The sequence below is a fragment of the Panicum hallii genome, chromosome 7 (genome assembly GCF_002211085.1).
Source record: "Panicum hallii strain FIL2 chromosome 7, PHallii_v3.1, whole genome shotgun sequence".
In the NCBI taxonomy this organism is placed as follows: Eukaryota; Viridiplantae; Streptophyta; class Magnoliopsida; order Poales; family Poaceae; genus Panicum; species Panicum hallii.
This window is the reverse complement of record NC_038048.1, coordinates 22,959,483-22,976,822: the sequence shown is the minus strand read 5'-3', so window position 1 is coordinate 22,976,822 and position 17,340 is coordinate 22,959,483. Positions and strand designations below refer to the sequence as shown.

Genomic DNA, 17,340 nt, shown 5'->3' with positions numbered 1-17,340 from the left:
CATGATATATACATGTGCTGTAGCTGAATTTTGGAACTTAGATTGTATGTGCTATGTATAGCTCTGTGTAAAAATCTTGAGTTCTTTACTGCTCTTTTGCTTAGAAATTTGAGTCCTTTTGTTATATGTTGATAGAAGACTTATAATTTAATTCTAGATGTTTTCTTTCATGATTAAGGCTGAAAATTTCACCTTAACTTTGTTTCAGTATGCTGAATCTAAAATAAAACTTTGAGAGTCAGAACCTAAGTATAACTCCAATAGTGATTTTAAGAATAGGTTCAAAGAAAAATTCATGAACCATAGCTCTAGTCCATAAAAATTTATGAAAATAATTTGAGAAATTTCTTTTGAGTAGTGTAGCATGACCACCAAGTCTCAACCTATGATCAAATGTAGAACCACTAAAAATAAATGGAACTTGATGAATAGGTCCATATTAAATAATAACCTAAGGTTATTAATGATAATTAGCTAGATCAATTAAATAAAGATGTTTAATATAATTAACTTAATTGTTGAAAATAACCAGACAGGTTACTTTATGCAGTTAGTGAAATACTTAGGATTACCACCCATGCTACTTAATGTAACTAAGTAAATAGATTAATACCCGATAAATGACTGCCCAGTAAGGGAAATTTGTGTTGTTTGCTAGTATGTAATGTTTAGTTCGTTGGATTGCAACTTTATCGTGAAGTAAAGTAACAATCTATGCATTTTCTAAACTGCATCATTTACATCACATGTAGACTCGATGTTTCTCGCCGACGGTGATTATCAGATTCTCCCAGAACCCGAAGTGGAAGTCTCTGAAGATGCCGGGAACATTAGCGGAGAGATAACTGAGGCCCCGAACCCGAGTTCGGAAGAATTTATTATCACTTCTGACCCCAGCCCTGCCAGTAAAGGCAAGCCCCAAACATAAACCCAGTATCTTATTCACACTGCAATTTACCTTTATATATTTATATATACGTGTGCATTAAGTTCTTAGAAGTTGTCTGGAAACCGTAGATGCATCTCCCTAGGAACCAATGTACTGAATATTAGAAGCTGAGTCCAACTAGTGCTATGCTAATAGGACCGGTAGAAGTCGAGTGATTCCCTATCACTCGCGTGATATAGGAATTGATTGATTACAATTCTGCAATCACTATAAGGATGATGGACGGGGTTATGTGTAGTATCTTGGAAAGAAAGGATACCCCATCTGTGTTGATAATTTTGGTTAAGGTTGCAGTGTGTGGTAGTGGTAGTTAAGCGTTTGAAAGTACTAGCCACATGCCGCGAAATATGGTAAGCGGTAAGCCTAGTAACCAATTAGCCCGGCAAGTGGGCTCGTCCCCCACCACTCGACTTTTATTTTATGTTTACACACACCGACTGTGGGAGTACGTTCTGCAGAGCAGACGGGAATACGGTCATGTAGTCGTGCTACAGACGTATGTCCTACACATTGGATGTGTGTATGGTCCAGCAGTCGCTTGTGGTGACTTTGTTCCACGACCCGGAATGAAAGGCAAACGGTTGCTTCAGAACTATCATTGGATGTTCCAAGCGTGTGAGTTAGGTTTACCTTGCAAGGGTTGAAATTCGATTCAGAATCGTTCGTTTCTCACGAAGATTGAGACTGCTTAACTCTTTTGCCACATAGAGTAACAAGGGAAATCTTATGAGGAGTAATACTGATGTATGCTTTCAAGAGACTCTACCTTGCTTGAGTAGTTACAGGTGCTTACCTAGAATGATTAAAGGAACTAGAAACTGAAAGCTAAAATATGAAATTAAGGATCTACTCTTTGTTGCTTTTCAGCTGAGACAGGACTCAAAACCCTATTAAAGCCTTCATGGTCTAGTTATGGGCTAAGTATACCCTAATTCCGGGTAAGCCTTGCTAAGTATTAGAGTACTCAGCCTTGCAATGTAATTTTATTTCAGGTAATGTCTCTGAAGACCCTACTTACCCCATGCCTTGGCCTTATGCTTTGCCTGATGGTTGGTCCGTGGAGTGGGACCCGTCCCCGGCCAACACTAATCATAACGAGTGATGTTATGCCATGGCTTAGCATGACGTCCCTACTGGCGACGTGTATAGTTATCGTACTTTGAATTCCGCTGCTTGAACTTGAACTTTAAAACCTATTTGTAATAATGACTCTTAGTTTGGAACCTTTGCTATATCTGCAAACTTTGTAATAACTTTACTAAGTGTGGAACTTTGTACTACTTTTGGAAACTCTTGTAATGTAATTTCCCTGTGATGCAAAATATGATGGTGGCTGTATCTCGGGACTCACCTTCGTGTAAGGTAACGTTATTTGATCCTGTATCGGTGGTTTATCGGGACGCTACCTGACAGGCCAAGGGATTATACCGTTTGAAGTACGTTGGAGCCCTCTGGAGTGGACTCGCGTACTTGAGCCGGTATAATTCAGGTTGGTTCTGCCACAAAAATAACTGAAGTGACTCCCACAAAAGACGTGGAAAACCCTCCCAATGCAAGGCATTGGTATGAGCATGTCCCTCGTGATCCCAAAAGATCTTTGGAAATTCTGCCATCTGAAGCAAGAATTCAAATGGTGAGATTTGAAGGTTTTCAACAAAGAGTTGAATAGACTGGGCAATAAAGGTGAATTAGAGGCATGGAATGGCCGGAAGGCGATTACCCTACCGAGAACTCAACTAAGGCTGCCACAAGAATCCTATTGAAACTGCACTGGAGTTAGACAACACTCTATATGTCCTTAAAAGAACAACACATTCAATACATTCACTTTGTTTGATCATGGATTATGCATGCACGTATTATTCAACCTCACAACCAAAAAAAACCTACCAAATATCTTTGGACTTACGTGGTTAATTTTAGTGGCACAATACATACGTCTCTCTCTATAATAACTAGTCGATCAGTCCTATCCGTCATAACCTATTAATCGTGGTTAATGTACCTGCAGAAAATCACAGTTTTATATCGTGAACCTTTCATGCCAGCACGTCATGAAAGCGTCCCCAAACATTATTGTTCACTATAGAAACAGTATCCGTACAATTTCCATCGCACGGACGATGTTAACATACATTACATCTGCAATGTATTCACGGGGGTACCATATAAAATGGGGGTATGAACTGCGATCACCATACCCTGTGCCTAACCATGTACTCCCAATATGACCAACTTATTGTTGATATATTGGCAGCATCTCTAGTAAGCCACTGCTTGAGAAACAGCGTTCGGTTCGCATCACCGACGGGAAGGCCAAGCTCTCTTAGTTGGCTGAGGATCCTTACCTTCTTACCTCTACGTCGAATACGTCGTTACAGAATATAAGGTTGATTGTGCTTGAAAGTAAGTTGTTACAGAAATGTAGTGCTGGAAGTTAGAGTAGTACTATATATATTAGTAGCTACCTGATATATCCCATATAAACCCTTAGGGCTTTACGATCTAAGCACAAACCTTAACGAGTCCAACGTAATTTGTAAACTCTTTTGTCAAACATATTTTTATTCTAAAAATATTTTTAAGAGCTGCTGCAATCTGTAAGCGTAAACCTACAGCTCTGATACCAGCTGTGGCAGAACTGCCTGAATTATTCCGATTCAAGTACGTAGACCATCGTTATACAAGCGACAGAGTCTCAACGCACTTCAAATGGAACAATCCATTGGTCTGTCAGGTCACCGCCCAATTCAACCACGGTTACGCAGGATCGATGTAGGTTTACCTCACACGAAGGCGAGTCCAGCCTTACAACAGCTCGCAAAGTTTACACCACAGGATAATTAAACATTATTACATAGGGTTTTTGTTTCAGCCTAGCTAATACAAAATTATACAAGCATTATTCGAAACTTCAAGTTTTAACTGATATTGTTTAGAGGGGGCAACGAAAAAGATATAACAACGCGACTACTCGCGCAAAGAAGGCACCATACTTAGCCCAGAGCAGGGCGTCACATCGAAGGGTCACTGCCGGCCGGGGACGGGTCCCATTCCACGGACCAGCCAAGAGGAACATTGCTAGGTCAAGTCAGGCTATCTTCTTGAGTCACGAACGACATACCTGAAAACCATATTACTAGCAAGGCTGAGTATACTAATACTCAGCAAGGCTTACCCGACCTTTGGGTATACTTAGCCCATAACTCGACCATGATAGGTTGAACGGCTCTAGTTTTCTTTTACTGAAAAGCAACAAAGAGTATGTCCTTACTTTCATATTTTAACTTTCAGATTCTATTTTCTTTTAATCATTCTAGGTAAGTACCTATAGTAGTCTAGCAAGGTAGATATTAAGCACCCATCAAAATTATTCCATTAACTGTTACTGTTATTACTCTATATGGCAGAAATATCAAGTAGTCTCAATCTCCGTGAGAAACGGATGATTCTGAATTGAATTTCATAACCTAGCAAGGGATCCTAACTCACACGCTCGGAAACTTTCCTTTCCGGGCAACCATTCCCCTCATATTCGGGTTCATGGATCAGGGCCACCACAAGCGACTGCAGGACCGTACGCACATTCAATATGCAGGACGTACATCTACAGCGCGACTGTATAACCGTACTCCTGTCTGCTATGCAGAACATACTCCCACACGTTGGTGTGTGTGTACAACAAAAACTAAAATTCAAGGGGTGGGGTAAGTCCACTTGCCGGGCCAATCAGGTACTAGGCTTACCGCGTACCATATTTACGGTATGTGGCTAGTACTTTCAAACACTTGACCACCACTACCACACACTGCGACCTTATCAAACTTAAATCAACACAGACGGGTACCATTCCAAATCCTGGTACTGCACATAATCCCGTCCGTGATCCTTATAGTCATTGCAAAATAGTAAACAGTCAACTCCTATATCGCGCGAGTGATAGGAAATCACTCGACTTCTGCCGGTCCTATTAGCAGAGCATCTACTCGATAAGGACTAGAAAAACATTACATAGGTTCTTAGGTCTCATGCAACTAGGGTTTCATAACAACTCCTAACACTTAATGCACAAGATATATATATATAGTAATATAAGTGCATAATTTAAAATACTAGGTTATGCACCGGGGCTTGCCTTCGTGGGTGGGGCTGGGGTTAGGAATGTCAATAAGTTCCGAACTTTGGTTCGGGGTTTCAGTAACCTTCGGCGATGTTCACTTGGTCGTCAGAAATACCTTGCTCAGGATCTAGGACCAACACGTAGGTTCCGTCTTCAAGTGTCGTTGATTCTACATGATATGCAATGATTTGAATTCAGTGATTATTAAGTTAATAAGTTCACTTCACGATAAAGTTGCAATCCGACAACTTATATTGAAAGCATCACAAAGCAAAGGTTTGAATTCCAGAATTTCAACCTACTTATGGTACATTAAACAAATTAATTTTACTAACATCATAATTAATTTCTATAGCTTTAAGCATAGGAGTACTGAGGTTAGGAATTTAACTACGCACATCTGAAGCTAATACAAGACTTGTGTTGATTTTTCATATTTTTAAACCTAACAAAATAGTAGTATAAAAATGGACAAATTCAAACTTAAGATAACAAGTTTTATTTTTAGTTTGAAAGCTACAGAGGTTCCGGCATTGAATTTTTATAAGCGTGTTCACCTCTATTAGATGAGCTTGCTATAAATTTTTCATAAATTTTTGAAAGCAAAAGCTAAGTTATTTGAATTAAATTCAAATTTCAAGTTTAAATCAAATCCTAAGACAAAATAGTACTATAAAATTATTCAAAATTTATTATGATTTTCTCAACATTAGAACAATACATGATAAAAAGATTTAAGTATGGAAGCATCAGTAGCATGCTTGAATACATTTACTTTATTCCAAACTTACTGGAGGTTGCATATATGGTGAAAAATAAGACTTAATCACTAGTTTTGTTTATTTTTGTGGGTGCCTAGCACCCCCTAATTATAGTGTAGCTTCACCCCTGTTCGTAGTGGTTTCCCGAAGCACTACAAGAGTGGCACGAATGAGGAACTTTATTATCTATCCAGAGTAAAAAGCCGTCACGCATAATTAACTATCTATGTCAGGCCCTTATACAAGGCTGCGTTATCCTAGCATCGGTAGGGATCCGATCATATTGATGCCTTTATTTTTAGAATATTGACCAGTCGTGTTATCTGTCCAGTAGGAATATTAGCTTATCCCCACCGGTGCTAGTCTACTCAGCTAGCGGTAGTGTTGCTGTTGTTTGGTCCAAAAGAAATTACAATTTTTTTATTTTTTTATAAAAATACAAAATCACACTAGTAGAAATAGTAGCTTCCATGGCGTTTCTCCGCGTGACGTTTGAAACTTCATCATTGAACATACTACATCCATGACAAAAATCCCAGTTTCATCGTAGGTCATCGGCGGCAGCCCTCAGCCCCTACAGAACTACGATGAAACTAAAACGCGCATCACAGAACAACATCTCATATCGCTAAAAAATGGTGCACCATCAACTCCTTGTACCTGTGATGACCTTGACTTGTCGCAGAACTGGTGAGCCACATGAAGCGATAGGACCCATAGGCCACATGTGATGACAGAGGATCCAGCGTGTCTATGTGGCTGCCATGTGTAGTGAACTGGACCTGCCGGTCCACGTCCACGCTTGTGGGTCAACTATATCAACCCAGGTCCATTGGAGAGGTGTGACCCGGGCATCCACGTATACGAGTGCGGGCCCAGCAGGCCGACGTGGCTAACACGTGTAACTGTAGGTCCCAACTGACTAGTCCAACATATCTATCTGGCAGCCCTGTGCGCTGACCGGGACCCGAAGGTCCGTGTGTCAGGGTTTGACGCAGGGTCAACCGGAGAAGTGGGATCCGGCCGTCCACATGTACGAGGTAAGGCCAGCAACCGACGTGGCTAGCACATGTAACTGTAGGTCTCGGTTGACTGGTGCAAGATGTCTACATGGCAGCCACGTGCTGACTGGGACCCAAAGGTCCACGTGTTAGGGTTCTAGGTCAAATATGTCAAAGTGGGGGCCCACTGGTGAGATGGGATCCGGCCGTCCACGTGTACATGTGCGGGCCAGTAGGCTGACATGCCTAACATGTGTAACTGTAGGTCCCGATTGACTGGTCCAAGATGTCTACGTGGCAGGCACGTGTGCTGACTAGGACCCCAAGCTCCATGTGTCAGGGTTCTGGGTCAAATATGTCAAAACGGGTTCCACTGGTGAGGTGGGACCCGGCCGTCCACGTGTACGAGTGCGGGCCAGCAGGGTGTTGTGGCTAACACGTGTTAATGCGCGTCCCATTCGGTGGGTCTACGTGTTGCTTGCCCGGTTCAGCGTGTCCACATCGTGGGCACATGTCATGGTGGTGCCTGCAGATAATAAGACCTGGGCCTATTTTATGCGCCCTGTGTGCCGCCACCCTGCCGTCGGCCGGCGCTTCGCAATATAGCGGTTCACCGACCACATGGAGTGAAACGACCCCGATGGCTACAACGCCCTCCTTGCTCGCCTGATCCAAATCGGCAACCCGGAGGCCTGCTTCATCACCGGGTTGAGAGTCATCTTTGGTGAAGGGAAGCCCATGGCCCGGCCATGCATCGTCGAGCTCACCCGCGCCACCGCGGAAGGGCACAATGTGGCGGCCTATATGGCTGCCGTCCTCCTGTACAGGGCCAATGCCGGCGCCAACGACGATGATGCTGCAAGGCGGTAGATAAGACAGGTCGAGGGTGAGGAAGAAGCGGCGGCGGCGGCGGACCAATAATGTTGAGCAACCAAGGGAGTCAGCTTTGCCGCGAAAAGGCCTATCATGCCATCTTTCAAACGTTACCCTCGGAGTATCTTGAATCGCATTAGCAGCAGCCACCGCCGGTGCCGCGTGGCGATCTTCCATGCGGCAAGTGCGCCTGTCATGTGGTCAATGAATGGATCAGCGAAGAACAATTGGTTTTGTGTTGCAACAAGGACTGTAGGATTTGAAATGAAGTCGATCAGCTCCTCAAGTATTTTGGATTCTAGGTTGCTAGGACTGGTTGCTTTTCTGTTGATTTTGGTACGGTTGACGAAGTCCAGCACTGGTTGCTTTTGTGTTCGTTTAGGTCTAGAGTGAATTAGTGTAATGGGTATTGCTTTTCTATTGCTTGTGCTTCATGTGAGGTACTTGTTGCCAATGTAAATATATATATGTTTAATGAAGATCTTATGTTACCTTCAAATTAAAGTACAAACTTCAACACATCAGGCATAATAGCAAAATAGTCATCATCACAAAAAATTCAACATTATTACATGAATTCCAATACAACAGCATAACCATAATTAACGACTAGTATGTCCAATAACAGGCAACAACACAACACACACGGCTGGAAGCAATACAAATCCTATAGATCATCATCATCGTCTTCAGCTACAACATCTAAACCATTCACATTGTCGCCACGTGGCCCAACATGGGCATAACACGTGGGAAAATTGAAAAATGACGGGCGGGCGAGCTAGAAAAGGACACGTGGGCCAACATAAAACCGACATGTGGGCAAATAGAAAACTGACACGTGGGCGAACCAGGAAAGGACATGTGGGCAAATAGGAAAACAACACTTGGCAGAACCAGGAAAGGAGATATGGACAAACCAGAAATCGACACATGGCAGAATAAGGAAAGGACATGTGGGCGAACCGGGAAAAGACACACAGGCAAATAGTAAAAAGATACATGGCAGAACCAGGGAAGGACACGTGGGCAAATAGGAAACAGACACGTGGGCGAACCAGGAAAGGACACGTGGCCAAGCCAGAAATAGACACATGGCAGCACCGTGAAAGGACACGTGGGCAAACCGGAAATAGACACGTGGCAGCATCGGGAATTGACACGTGGACAAACAGAAACCGACATGTGGCAGAATCAGAAAAGGACACGTGGGCAAACAGTAAAACGACACGTGGACGAACCAGAGAAGTGCCATGGACAAACCAAATCATGACATGTGGCCACTTATTGAGATGACACGTGGACAGAACACAAGATGACACATGTCCAAACGAGGCAAGGACACGTGGGTGGACAAAATTATGACACATGGCATAATGCTAGCGCGCCATGTGGCCTTACGCTTGCTCGCCACGTGTCTGTCCCCTTTGCTGCACATGCTGCCCGACATGTCACTTGCCATCATGGATGAAGCCCCGTGGCATGCCAGCGTGTTTGGCCACGTCACTTGCCAGCGTGGACAGCGCCATGTCAGTTGCCAGCGTGGACTGGAACACGTGGATCCAGTTGTTTTGTGACGTTTTGCGACGCGTCAATATCCTTCCATGATAATTTTTTTTTCAAACCGTTCTGTGACGTTTTTGGGAATTTCATCATGGTAGAACTAACTTGAGCGAGTTCTTTGACGAAGTCATTTTCATCACAAATTCATCACATAACTCATTTTATGACGATTGGCCTTTACAGTGACGAAAGTCGCTCGTCACTGAAGTATTAATTTCCACTAGTGTCAGTCCATTACTTCATATCGTCGAAATTTAGAGGTTGCAGAGATAACATCTTAAATTTTAAATTTAAAGAGGAAGATGTAGAGATCCAATATTAAAATATAAAACTTGCATGAATTTGAAACACCACTATTCATGTATTTAATTAGTCCTTTAAGATGAGGTGAGATTCTCAACTCTTTATCATTTATACATACTTTGTCCAAGTAATAAAACGGTTTCCTTTAACTAATATTTAGAAACAAGCATGCACTCTCTACATCTAATCACACCCAAGCAAACAAGTTAATCCTCATCAAAACCACTGCTAGAGAAACCGGATTTAGTCCCGGTTGGATAGTTATTTTAGTCCCATTTTTTCCAACTCTTATATCACGCATAGCTTTCTTATCATCCCACATATACAGCACATGTGATTCTAGATAAATACTTTATTTTTAAACTAAGCCGTGGAAGATCGAACCCTTAGTCCTGATTGATAACCCCAACCGGTAAAGAATCTTTATTAGTACCGATAGGTGTTATCAACCGGAACTAATATCCAGAGAAGTTTTAGTCACGGTTATTAATACTGATCATATTTTGTTGATCCTTAAATCAATTTTCTACACGTCACCAACTTAAACTTTTAAATGCACAGTTCAAGTAACATTTACCGAGACAGACAGATTACGACCCACGTACCAAAGAAATTAAGACCCGACCGGCTATATAATAGTAGCTACTCACACATGACTTTGGGTGGTCTTGTGCGTGCGGCAGACGTCGTCCTGCGCCACGGACGTGTGAATCCCGTCGCCGTCGTCGGAGTTAAACCTCGGAGCTGCGTACGCATCACGACGCCGTAACTGAGGCGGCCAAACAAGCAATAACCAACCTGGCCTTCACGTAAAACCGGAACGCCCATTGGCTCGCGTCCATCGTTGCAATCATCGACGCCTTGTCCTGTCTCTGCCAGTGACAATAGCCAGAGCGAGAGGTCAGTTGGAAACATGACTAGACAATACAGATTGCATCGGTTCAAACTAATTCACACACACGCCCCGGCGTCGTTTGGTCCGAGCAGAAAATGACACGATAATCAAGTAAAATAAAACCCTCAGCCGATCGAAGCAGTATAAAAGACGAGCACAAAGTACAGGAATTTTTCATCCAGTAACCTTTGCAAGAACCCAAGAACAACGATCAGCATGTTTGGACCGGCAATGTCGTCAGGAGGAAGAAGCAGGAGCAGCAGCACCGTTGCTGTGGCGAGCTTGACGATTCTGCTCTGCGTGGGCGCAGTTGCCGTCCTTGTGGCAGCCGCGCGGCCAGATCCAGACGCGCCACGTGCGGCAGCGGCCAACGGCACGTGCCAGTCCAGGGTGGAGCCGTTCGGGTACAAGTGCGAGGAGCACACCGTAAGTGAAAGAAACCAGATGTTAACTTCGTCGCAGATCGAGCATCGTACCACTGTGCAAATGTTCTTTTTAAGAGGCCATGATAAACTGTTACTACTATCAGAAGATTAACTGTTTGCCAGGAGACAGATTAGGAATTACTCCTACTGTACTGTACAATATGCTGAGCGACTGTAATAACTGGTAAATGCGCAGGTGACCACCGCCGACGGGTACATCCTGAGCTTGCAGCGGATCCCGGGCGGCCGCGGCCAATCGGCGGCCGGCAATGTCCCGGTGCTGCTGCAGCACGGGCTGTTCATGGTAAAAACTCCATCCTTTTAGTACTATAATCTGGGTGAAAACGTTTCGGTAAAAAAGTAGTAGTAACTGGCCAAGAAGCGAAATGGATGTTGCCACCGTACAAAATGAGAGATTCCAAATTCTGGCGCGCAGGACGGCGTGACGTGGCTGATGAACTCCCCCGCCGAGTCCCTGGGCTACATCCTGGCGGACGGCGGCTACGACGTGTGGATCGCCAACAGCCGTGGCACCGTCTACAGCCGCGGCCATACCACGCTGTCCACCGGCGACCCGGTGCGCTCCTCCGCCCCATCGGATGATCGTGTGATCTTGACAAGGATCACTAGGTCTGGTCCTAATGATCTAATTCGATCGTGCCTTATTGGCTCCTGCAGGCGTACTGGGACTGGTCTTGGGACGAGCTCGCCAGCAGCGACCTGCCGGCGGTGGTGCAGTACGTCTACGCGCACTCCGGCGGGCAGAGGATGCACTACGTCGGCCACTCGCTGGGGACTCTGATCGCGTTCGCGGCGATCAGCGAGCAGCAGCAGCTGGGGATGCTGCGCTCCGCGGGGCTGCTCAGCCCCATCGCCTACCTCGACAAGGTCTCCTCGCCGCTCGCGCGGGGGGGCGCCGACGTCTTCCTCGGCGAGGTAAGCTTAATTAAAGGCCGGACAGAGAGCTGACGACACCCCCGATGACAATGACAGATCGTGAAGTGGCAATGATCCACTGATTACATTTACCGATGCATTCTCTTGTGTGTTCCTTGTTCTTTGCAGGCTCTGTACTGGCTGGGGCTGAACGAGTTCGACCCGACAGGGTAATAATCCTTTAATTTCACGCTGCTAGCTTCACATGGCCGGTTGCTCAGGAGGACAGAAATTTTCTTCCTAGTATATTCACCGCTAAAAAACCTGCATTCAGGGAAACTGTTCACAAACTAGTGACTGACGTATGCTCGCAGCCGGGGATCAATTGCTACAATCTGATGTCAGTGTTCACAGGTAATCGATAGGCAAGCCATCCGATTCGTTTTTGCCCTCCAATTTGCCATAGAACTCACGCACTTTGCCTGTTTAAAAAAACATTGGGGCAGGTGACAATTGCTGCCTGGACAACTCATCTGTCCAGGTCTTCCTTGCCCACGAGCCACAAGCTTCTGCAACCAAGAACATGGTGCATTTGGCTCAAAGTGAGTGCCAACTCCAAGGATAACAAAAGGATATTTTTAAGAAGACTCATCATCGTTCATTCATGAAATGTGCTTTTGGTCCCAACAGTGATCCGGCGGGGGACGATCGCCAAGTACGACTACGGCAACGCCGCGGACAACACGAAGCACTACGGACAGGCGGCGCCGCCGGCCTACGACGTGTCGGCGATCCCCGACGACTTCCCGCTCTTCCTCAGCTACGGCGGCAGGGACAGCCTCTCGGACGTGCAGGACGTGAAACACCTGGTCCAGGCGCTCAAGTCGCACGACGGCGACAAGCTCACGGTCCAGTACCTGGATGACTACGCGCACGCCGACTTCGTCATGGCCGGCAACGCCCGGGAAAGGGTATACGCGCCTCTAATGGCCTTCTTCAAGCTCCAGGAGAAATGACGGCGCCCGTGGCCGTCGCTATGGTAGCATTGTAAATGATGTGATAGGGAATGGGGCAGAACATAATGGTAGGGAAATACGACTTGATGAATTAATGTTCAACGGCAGCCAGACAAGGATAACTACAGATTATCGTTGTATAATATTATTATTCCCTAGTCAAGTTTCATCCCAATGGAATTCCTCCAGTTAAGTTCCATCCCAACGCAATATCTAAATTTGCCTCGCCAGTTAAGTCGTATGTAGTCCATGGAAAAAAAAGTCGTACGTATTTCTTAATACCATTTCTTCAAAAACGCATTTAACGACTTACCAAAATTTAATAGGTTTCATGACTCCCTGCTCTTTTTTAAGAAAAAGTAAAGTCCGTTTTCCCTCCTAACTTGTAACATGTAACCGAATTTAAAAAATCCCTCTAACTTATAAATCAGACAACTACATCCTCTAACTCTAACTCTAGAAGACCGGACAATTATCCCTTAAAATAATTCAAAGTGGTCTATGATGTAATTTTTTCTAGTGTGACATGTGGGACCCACCTGGTAACATCCCAATCTTCCCCCTCTCACTTACACGTGGTCCCAACCGTCATCACCTACCACTTGTCCTTTTCTTTCTCTCCCTTTTTCACCATGGCTAAGCCGAGCTCGTCACTGCTAGCCAAAACCTGGCCATTGCCCACCACCTACACCCAATACCACTCACTCACGGCCACCCCACCTCCTCCACCGTATCCCCGTGGTGTTCCACCCAGTGGCGGAGCCAGCAAAAAATTTATGGTATGGCGACTTGGCGAGTCCGCGAGTGCATGACACAAACTAAAACGCAAGACACAAATCAAAAGCACCATTGAGATAGATGTTACCTCTTATATGATGCATTAAAATTACTTGCGAGCAGTACAATCCATATAAACATATCAATAAACGATGAACCTGCAAATTTAAGACATAGTTAGTGATCAAAACTAATTTAACGTGTATAGAAAAAAATTCATAACAAAACTAGAATATGCATACCAATTAAGATCTAGGAAATTGCATTTTTCCTATCTTTCTTTTTTTGAAATGCCTTTTTAATTTGTTGAAGATCAAGACCTTTGAATATTTCTCTTTCGATGTAACACAGCATCAAATCATTTAACCACCCATCGGTCATCTTGTTGCGCAATTCAGTTTTAATAATCTTCATAGCTGAGAATGCCCTTTCAACTGTTGCTGTCGCCACCGGTAATATCAATGCCAACTCAATGAGACGATAAACCAATGGAAAAACAATGTGTCTCTCAAGTCTAACCATTGTTTTTGAAAGGCTTGCAAGATCATAACAAACTTTGAATTCTTCAAGTCGCCGCACATGAATGATGAAAGTTTGAAGTTGATCTTTTATGGTCTTGCGGTCATCAAAAGAGAAGTCATCATAATAGATATCTGCAATACGAGCAAGTTTCTCAACATCAAACTTAGAGAATGAATCTCTAGGGTCAAGACAAGAAAATCCAACAAGCAATTCTGAGGACCGCTCATTAAAGCGGTGATCAAACTCCGTGGTAAGAGCATCAATTGCAGCATAGAAGATATCAACACGAAAATAATAATCTTGAGTGATATTGTTTCTCCCACCTTTTCTTGATCGACCAAATCGTGATACTTGATCACTCATATTTGGTATTGGAATACATTTTGCAAGGCAGAAGGCTTTTGTTTCTTCAAACAATGGTTCCCAACCTTCACTTCTCAAATTATTCAAACGTGTCGTGACATCAATAATTAAAGACATAGCTTGAACAACATTTTGATCCTTCCTTTGCAAGATGAGTGAGAGCTCATTTGTAATACGAAGGATTTGTAACATCATCTTCGTAATAAATACAAAGCTGAAAGACTCCATTATTTGTACCAATCCTCCTGCCCTAGATGGATTGCGCTCATCTTGATTCACAATTTCTAGCACTTCTATTACTGAATCCCACATTGACTCAATACGAAGTAAAGTCTTATAATGAGATCCCCATCTTGTATCTCCAGGTCTTGCCAATGATGTTTCTTGTTGTTTACCTCTCCCAGATGATATTTCTCCACTCTCTAATTTAGACAAGAGATTCAATCGATGTCTATCAAGCAATAAATCCTTCCTTTTACATGAAGTGGAAGTGCTGCTCACAATTAGTGTCACATACTCAAAGAAATCTTCAATAGATGAGGCGCATTTTGAGACAGCAACAACTACCAATTGCAATTGATGAGCAAAACAATGGATATAGAAAGCACAAGGGTTCTCATCTCTAATCAATTTCTGAAGACCATTAAATTCTCCTCTCATATTGGAAGCACCATCATACCCTTGCCCTCGTATATTTGCAACAACTAAACCATGATCATTTAACACTTCAAGTAATGCTTTCTTCAATGATTCCGATGTTGTATCCTTGACATGCTTGATACCCAAAAATCTTTCTATGACTTCCCCTTTTTTGTTCACAAATCTAACAACTATGGCCATTTGCTCTTTGATAGATATATCACGTGATTCATCAATAAGAATAGAGAATAGACAACCCCCCATTTCTTCCTTTATTGCCTTTGTGATTGCTTGTGCACAAGAGTTTGCAAGGTCTTTTTGAATCGTGTCGGAAGTCATTTTTGCATTTTGTGGACACAACTCATCAAAGGCACGTTTCACTTCCTCATTCCTTTCCTTGTACCAATCAAGCATTTCCAAAAAGTTGCCCTTATTCAATGAAGTACAAGTTTCATCATGCCCCCGAAACGGCTCACCTTGCAATGCAAGATAAGCAACAATACTCAAGGAAGCTTCCACTCGGGTTTCATATTTGACCAGTGCATCTTTTGTATGAGTTGACACCTTATTTCTTAAACTTGATCTTTGGTTATCAAAATCATGATATGATGTTGCTGCAAAGTTATGAATGCTACTAGGTCCACCAACATGTTTTGGAAGTGCTAAATAACCATTCTTCCATTGCGAGAAACTGGCTTTTGTAAAAGCATCATGACCAAATCTCTCTTCTATTCGATCATGTCTAAAAAGATAGCAATAGAAGCAATAAGCTTTATTCTTCTCCACACTATATTCCAACCAATTGTATTGCTTAAACCATTTCTTTTGAAAACTCCTACTATCATTCGAGGTAGGAAACTTATGATCCATTGGTTGAAAAGGACCTTTAGCTATAAAAGCCCTTCTAACTTCATCTCTAATATTAGGGGCAAAACGATCAATTGAAATACGAAGTCCTGGATCCGATATGATATAGTCCGGGTTGAACTCGGTTATACCTTCTTGAAGCTCTGCTTGAGCAACTTCATCTTCTACACCAGTTGTTGCTTGAGCAAATTCATCTTCTACACCGGTTGTTACAAGCGCAAAATGATCTTGCCCATCTTCAACCTCTTGTTGAGCAATTCCACTACCACGAGTACTTGGTTGTCTACTTGAACCACTGGAACCAGTGCCAAAATAGCTTTTTAAACCTGTAAAAATAAAATCAATTATCAGTCAATGTAAAAGTAAATTGAATCAATCAATTTTTGCAAATCACAAGAATACCTTTTTGAGATATCTTTCCTTTTCCCTTTCCATTACCAGCCATCTCTTACTGGAGTTCTTTCTTCTGTAATTCTGTTAAACCAAATATATCAACAGCAATTTAAGTTCATTAAGTATACAAGGAACATAATGTTTTTAACGGAACAAAATCAAAGAACATAATGCACATGCTTTGTAAGACCTGCCCACTATTCAATAGAAATTTAGAATGCACGCAGGCCTTCTTTAGCCTATAATTCAAAAGAAATGCATGGCAGGGTCAAAAGCCCGAGATGCATCTAACTTTCCTGAAAACGACGTTAAGAAATTCGCATCTAGAATGCTCCCCTCGGTTTGGCCTGACTTGGATTGGCAGATGATTGGGGATTAGAACAAGCATTAGTGTTGGTTTCTGAAACAGATACTAGATGGAAGATGGACGGGTCAGGACAAAGGTGAATTTAGGTTCTGGGATAGGTGAAAATATCTAGTACAAGCAGAGCACAAGGATCAGGCCAAAGTTTCAGACATCACACAGGGCTAAAGAAACTTAGAAACATACTTAAAAGTGGAAGTGGGGAGGACCAGAGGAGCAGGGGGCGGTGGTGCGGCCGTGCGGCCGTGCGGGGGGGGGGGGGGGGGGGGGGGGGGCGGGCGCGTGGCGGCGGCGCGGGGGAGCCGGGGGCGGCGGCGCGGGGAGAGCAGGGGGCGGTGGTGCGGCCGTGCGGGGGGGGGGGGCGGGGGCCGGGGGCCGGGGGGGAGCAGGGGCGGGCCGCGGGCGGGGCAGCGGCGGCGGCAGGGGGGCGGGCGCGCGGCGGCAGCGCGGGGGGAGCCGGGGGCGGCGGCGCGGGGAGAGCAGGGGGCGGTGGTGCGGCCGTGCGGGGGGGGGGGGGGGGGCGGGGGCCGGGGGCCGGGGGGGAGCAGGGGCGGGCCGCGGGCGGGGCAGCGGCGGCGGCAGGGGGCGGGCGCGCGGCGGCAGGGGGCGGGCGCGCAGCGGCAGCGCGGGGGG

The 17,340-nt window shown here is 44.5% G+C and overlaps 3 protein-coding genes across 3 annotated transcripts; 1 reads left to right on the top strand and 2 right to left on the bottom strand.

The window, feature by feature from the left end:
• Window positions 1-10,660: 10,660 nt before the first annotated feature.
• LOC112901319 (triacylglycerol lipase 2-like) lies at window positions 10,661-12,957 on the top strand. Its single transcript, XM_025970208.1, has 8 exons — window positions 10,661-10,891; window positions 11,087-11,194; window positions 11,327-11,467; window positions 11,569-11,826; window positions 11,956-11,996; window positions 12,101-12,180; window positions 12,273-12,368; window positions 12,457-12,957. The coding sequence occupies exons 1-8, from the start codon at window positions 10,682-10,684 to the stop codon at window positions 12,780-12,782; spliced, it is 1,260 nt and encodes a 419-aa protein (XP_025825993.1). The 5' UTR covers window positions 10,661-10,681; the 3' UTR covers window positions 12,783-12,957.
• Window positions 12,958-13,524: 567 nt separating this feature from the next.
• Window positions 13,525-14,953, bottom strand: LOC112899621. Its single transcript, XM_025968160.1, has 4 exons — window positions 14,405-14,953; window positions 13,848-14,212; window positions 13,802-13,815; window positions 13,525-13,717 (listed from the first exon to the last, which is right to left on the bottom strand). Exons 1-4 carry the CDS (start codon window positions 14,754-14,756, stop codon window positions 13,702-13,704), a joined length of 747 nt encoding a protein of 248 aa, XP_025823945.1. The 5' UTR covers window positions 14,757-14,953; the 3' UTR covers window positions 13,525-13,701.
• LOC112900539 (zinc finger MYM-type protein 1-like) lies at window positions 14,836-16,425 on the bottom strand. Its single transcript, XM_025969393.1, has 3 exons — window positions 16,353-16,425; window positions 14,962-16,276; window positions 14,836-14,866 (listed from the first exon to the last, which is right to left on the bottom strand). Exons 1-3 carry the CDS (start codon window positions 16,393-16,395, stop codon window positions 14,836-14,838), a joined length of 1,389 nt encoding a protein of 462 aa, XP_025825178.1. The 5' UTR covers window positions 16,396-16,425.
• Between the last annotated feature and the right edge of the window lie 915 nt (window positions 16,426-17,340).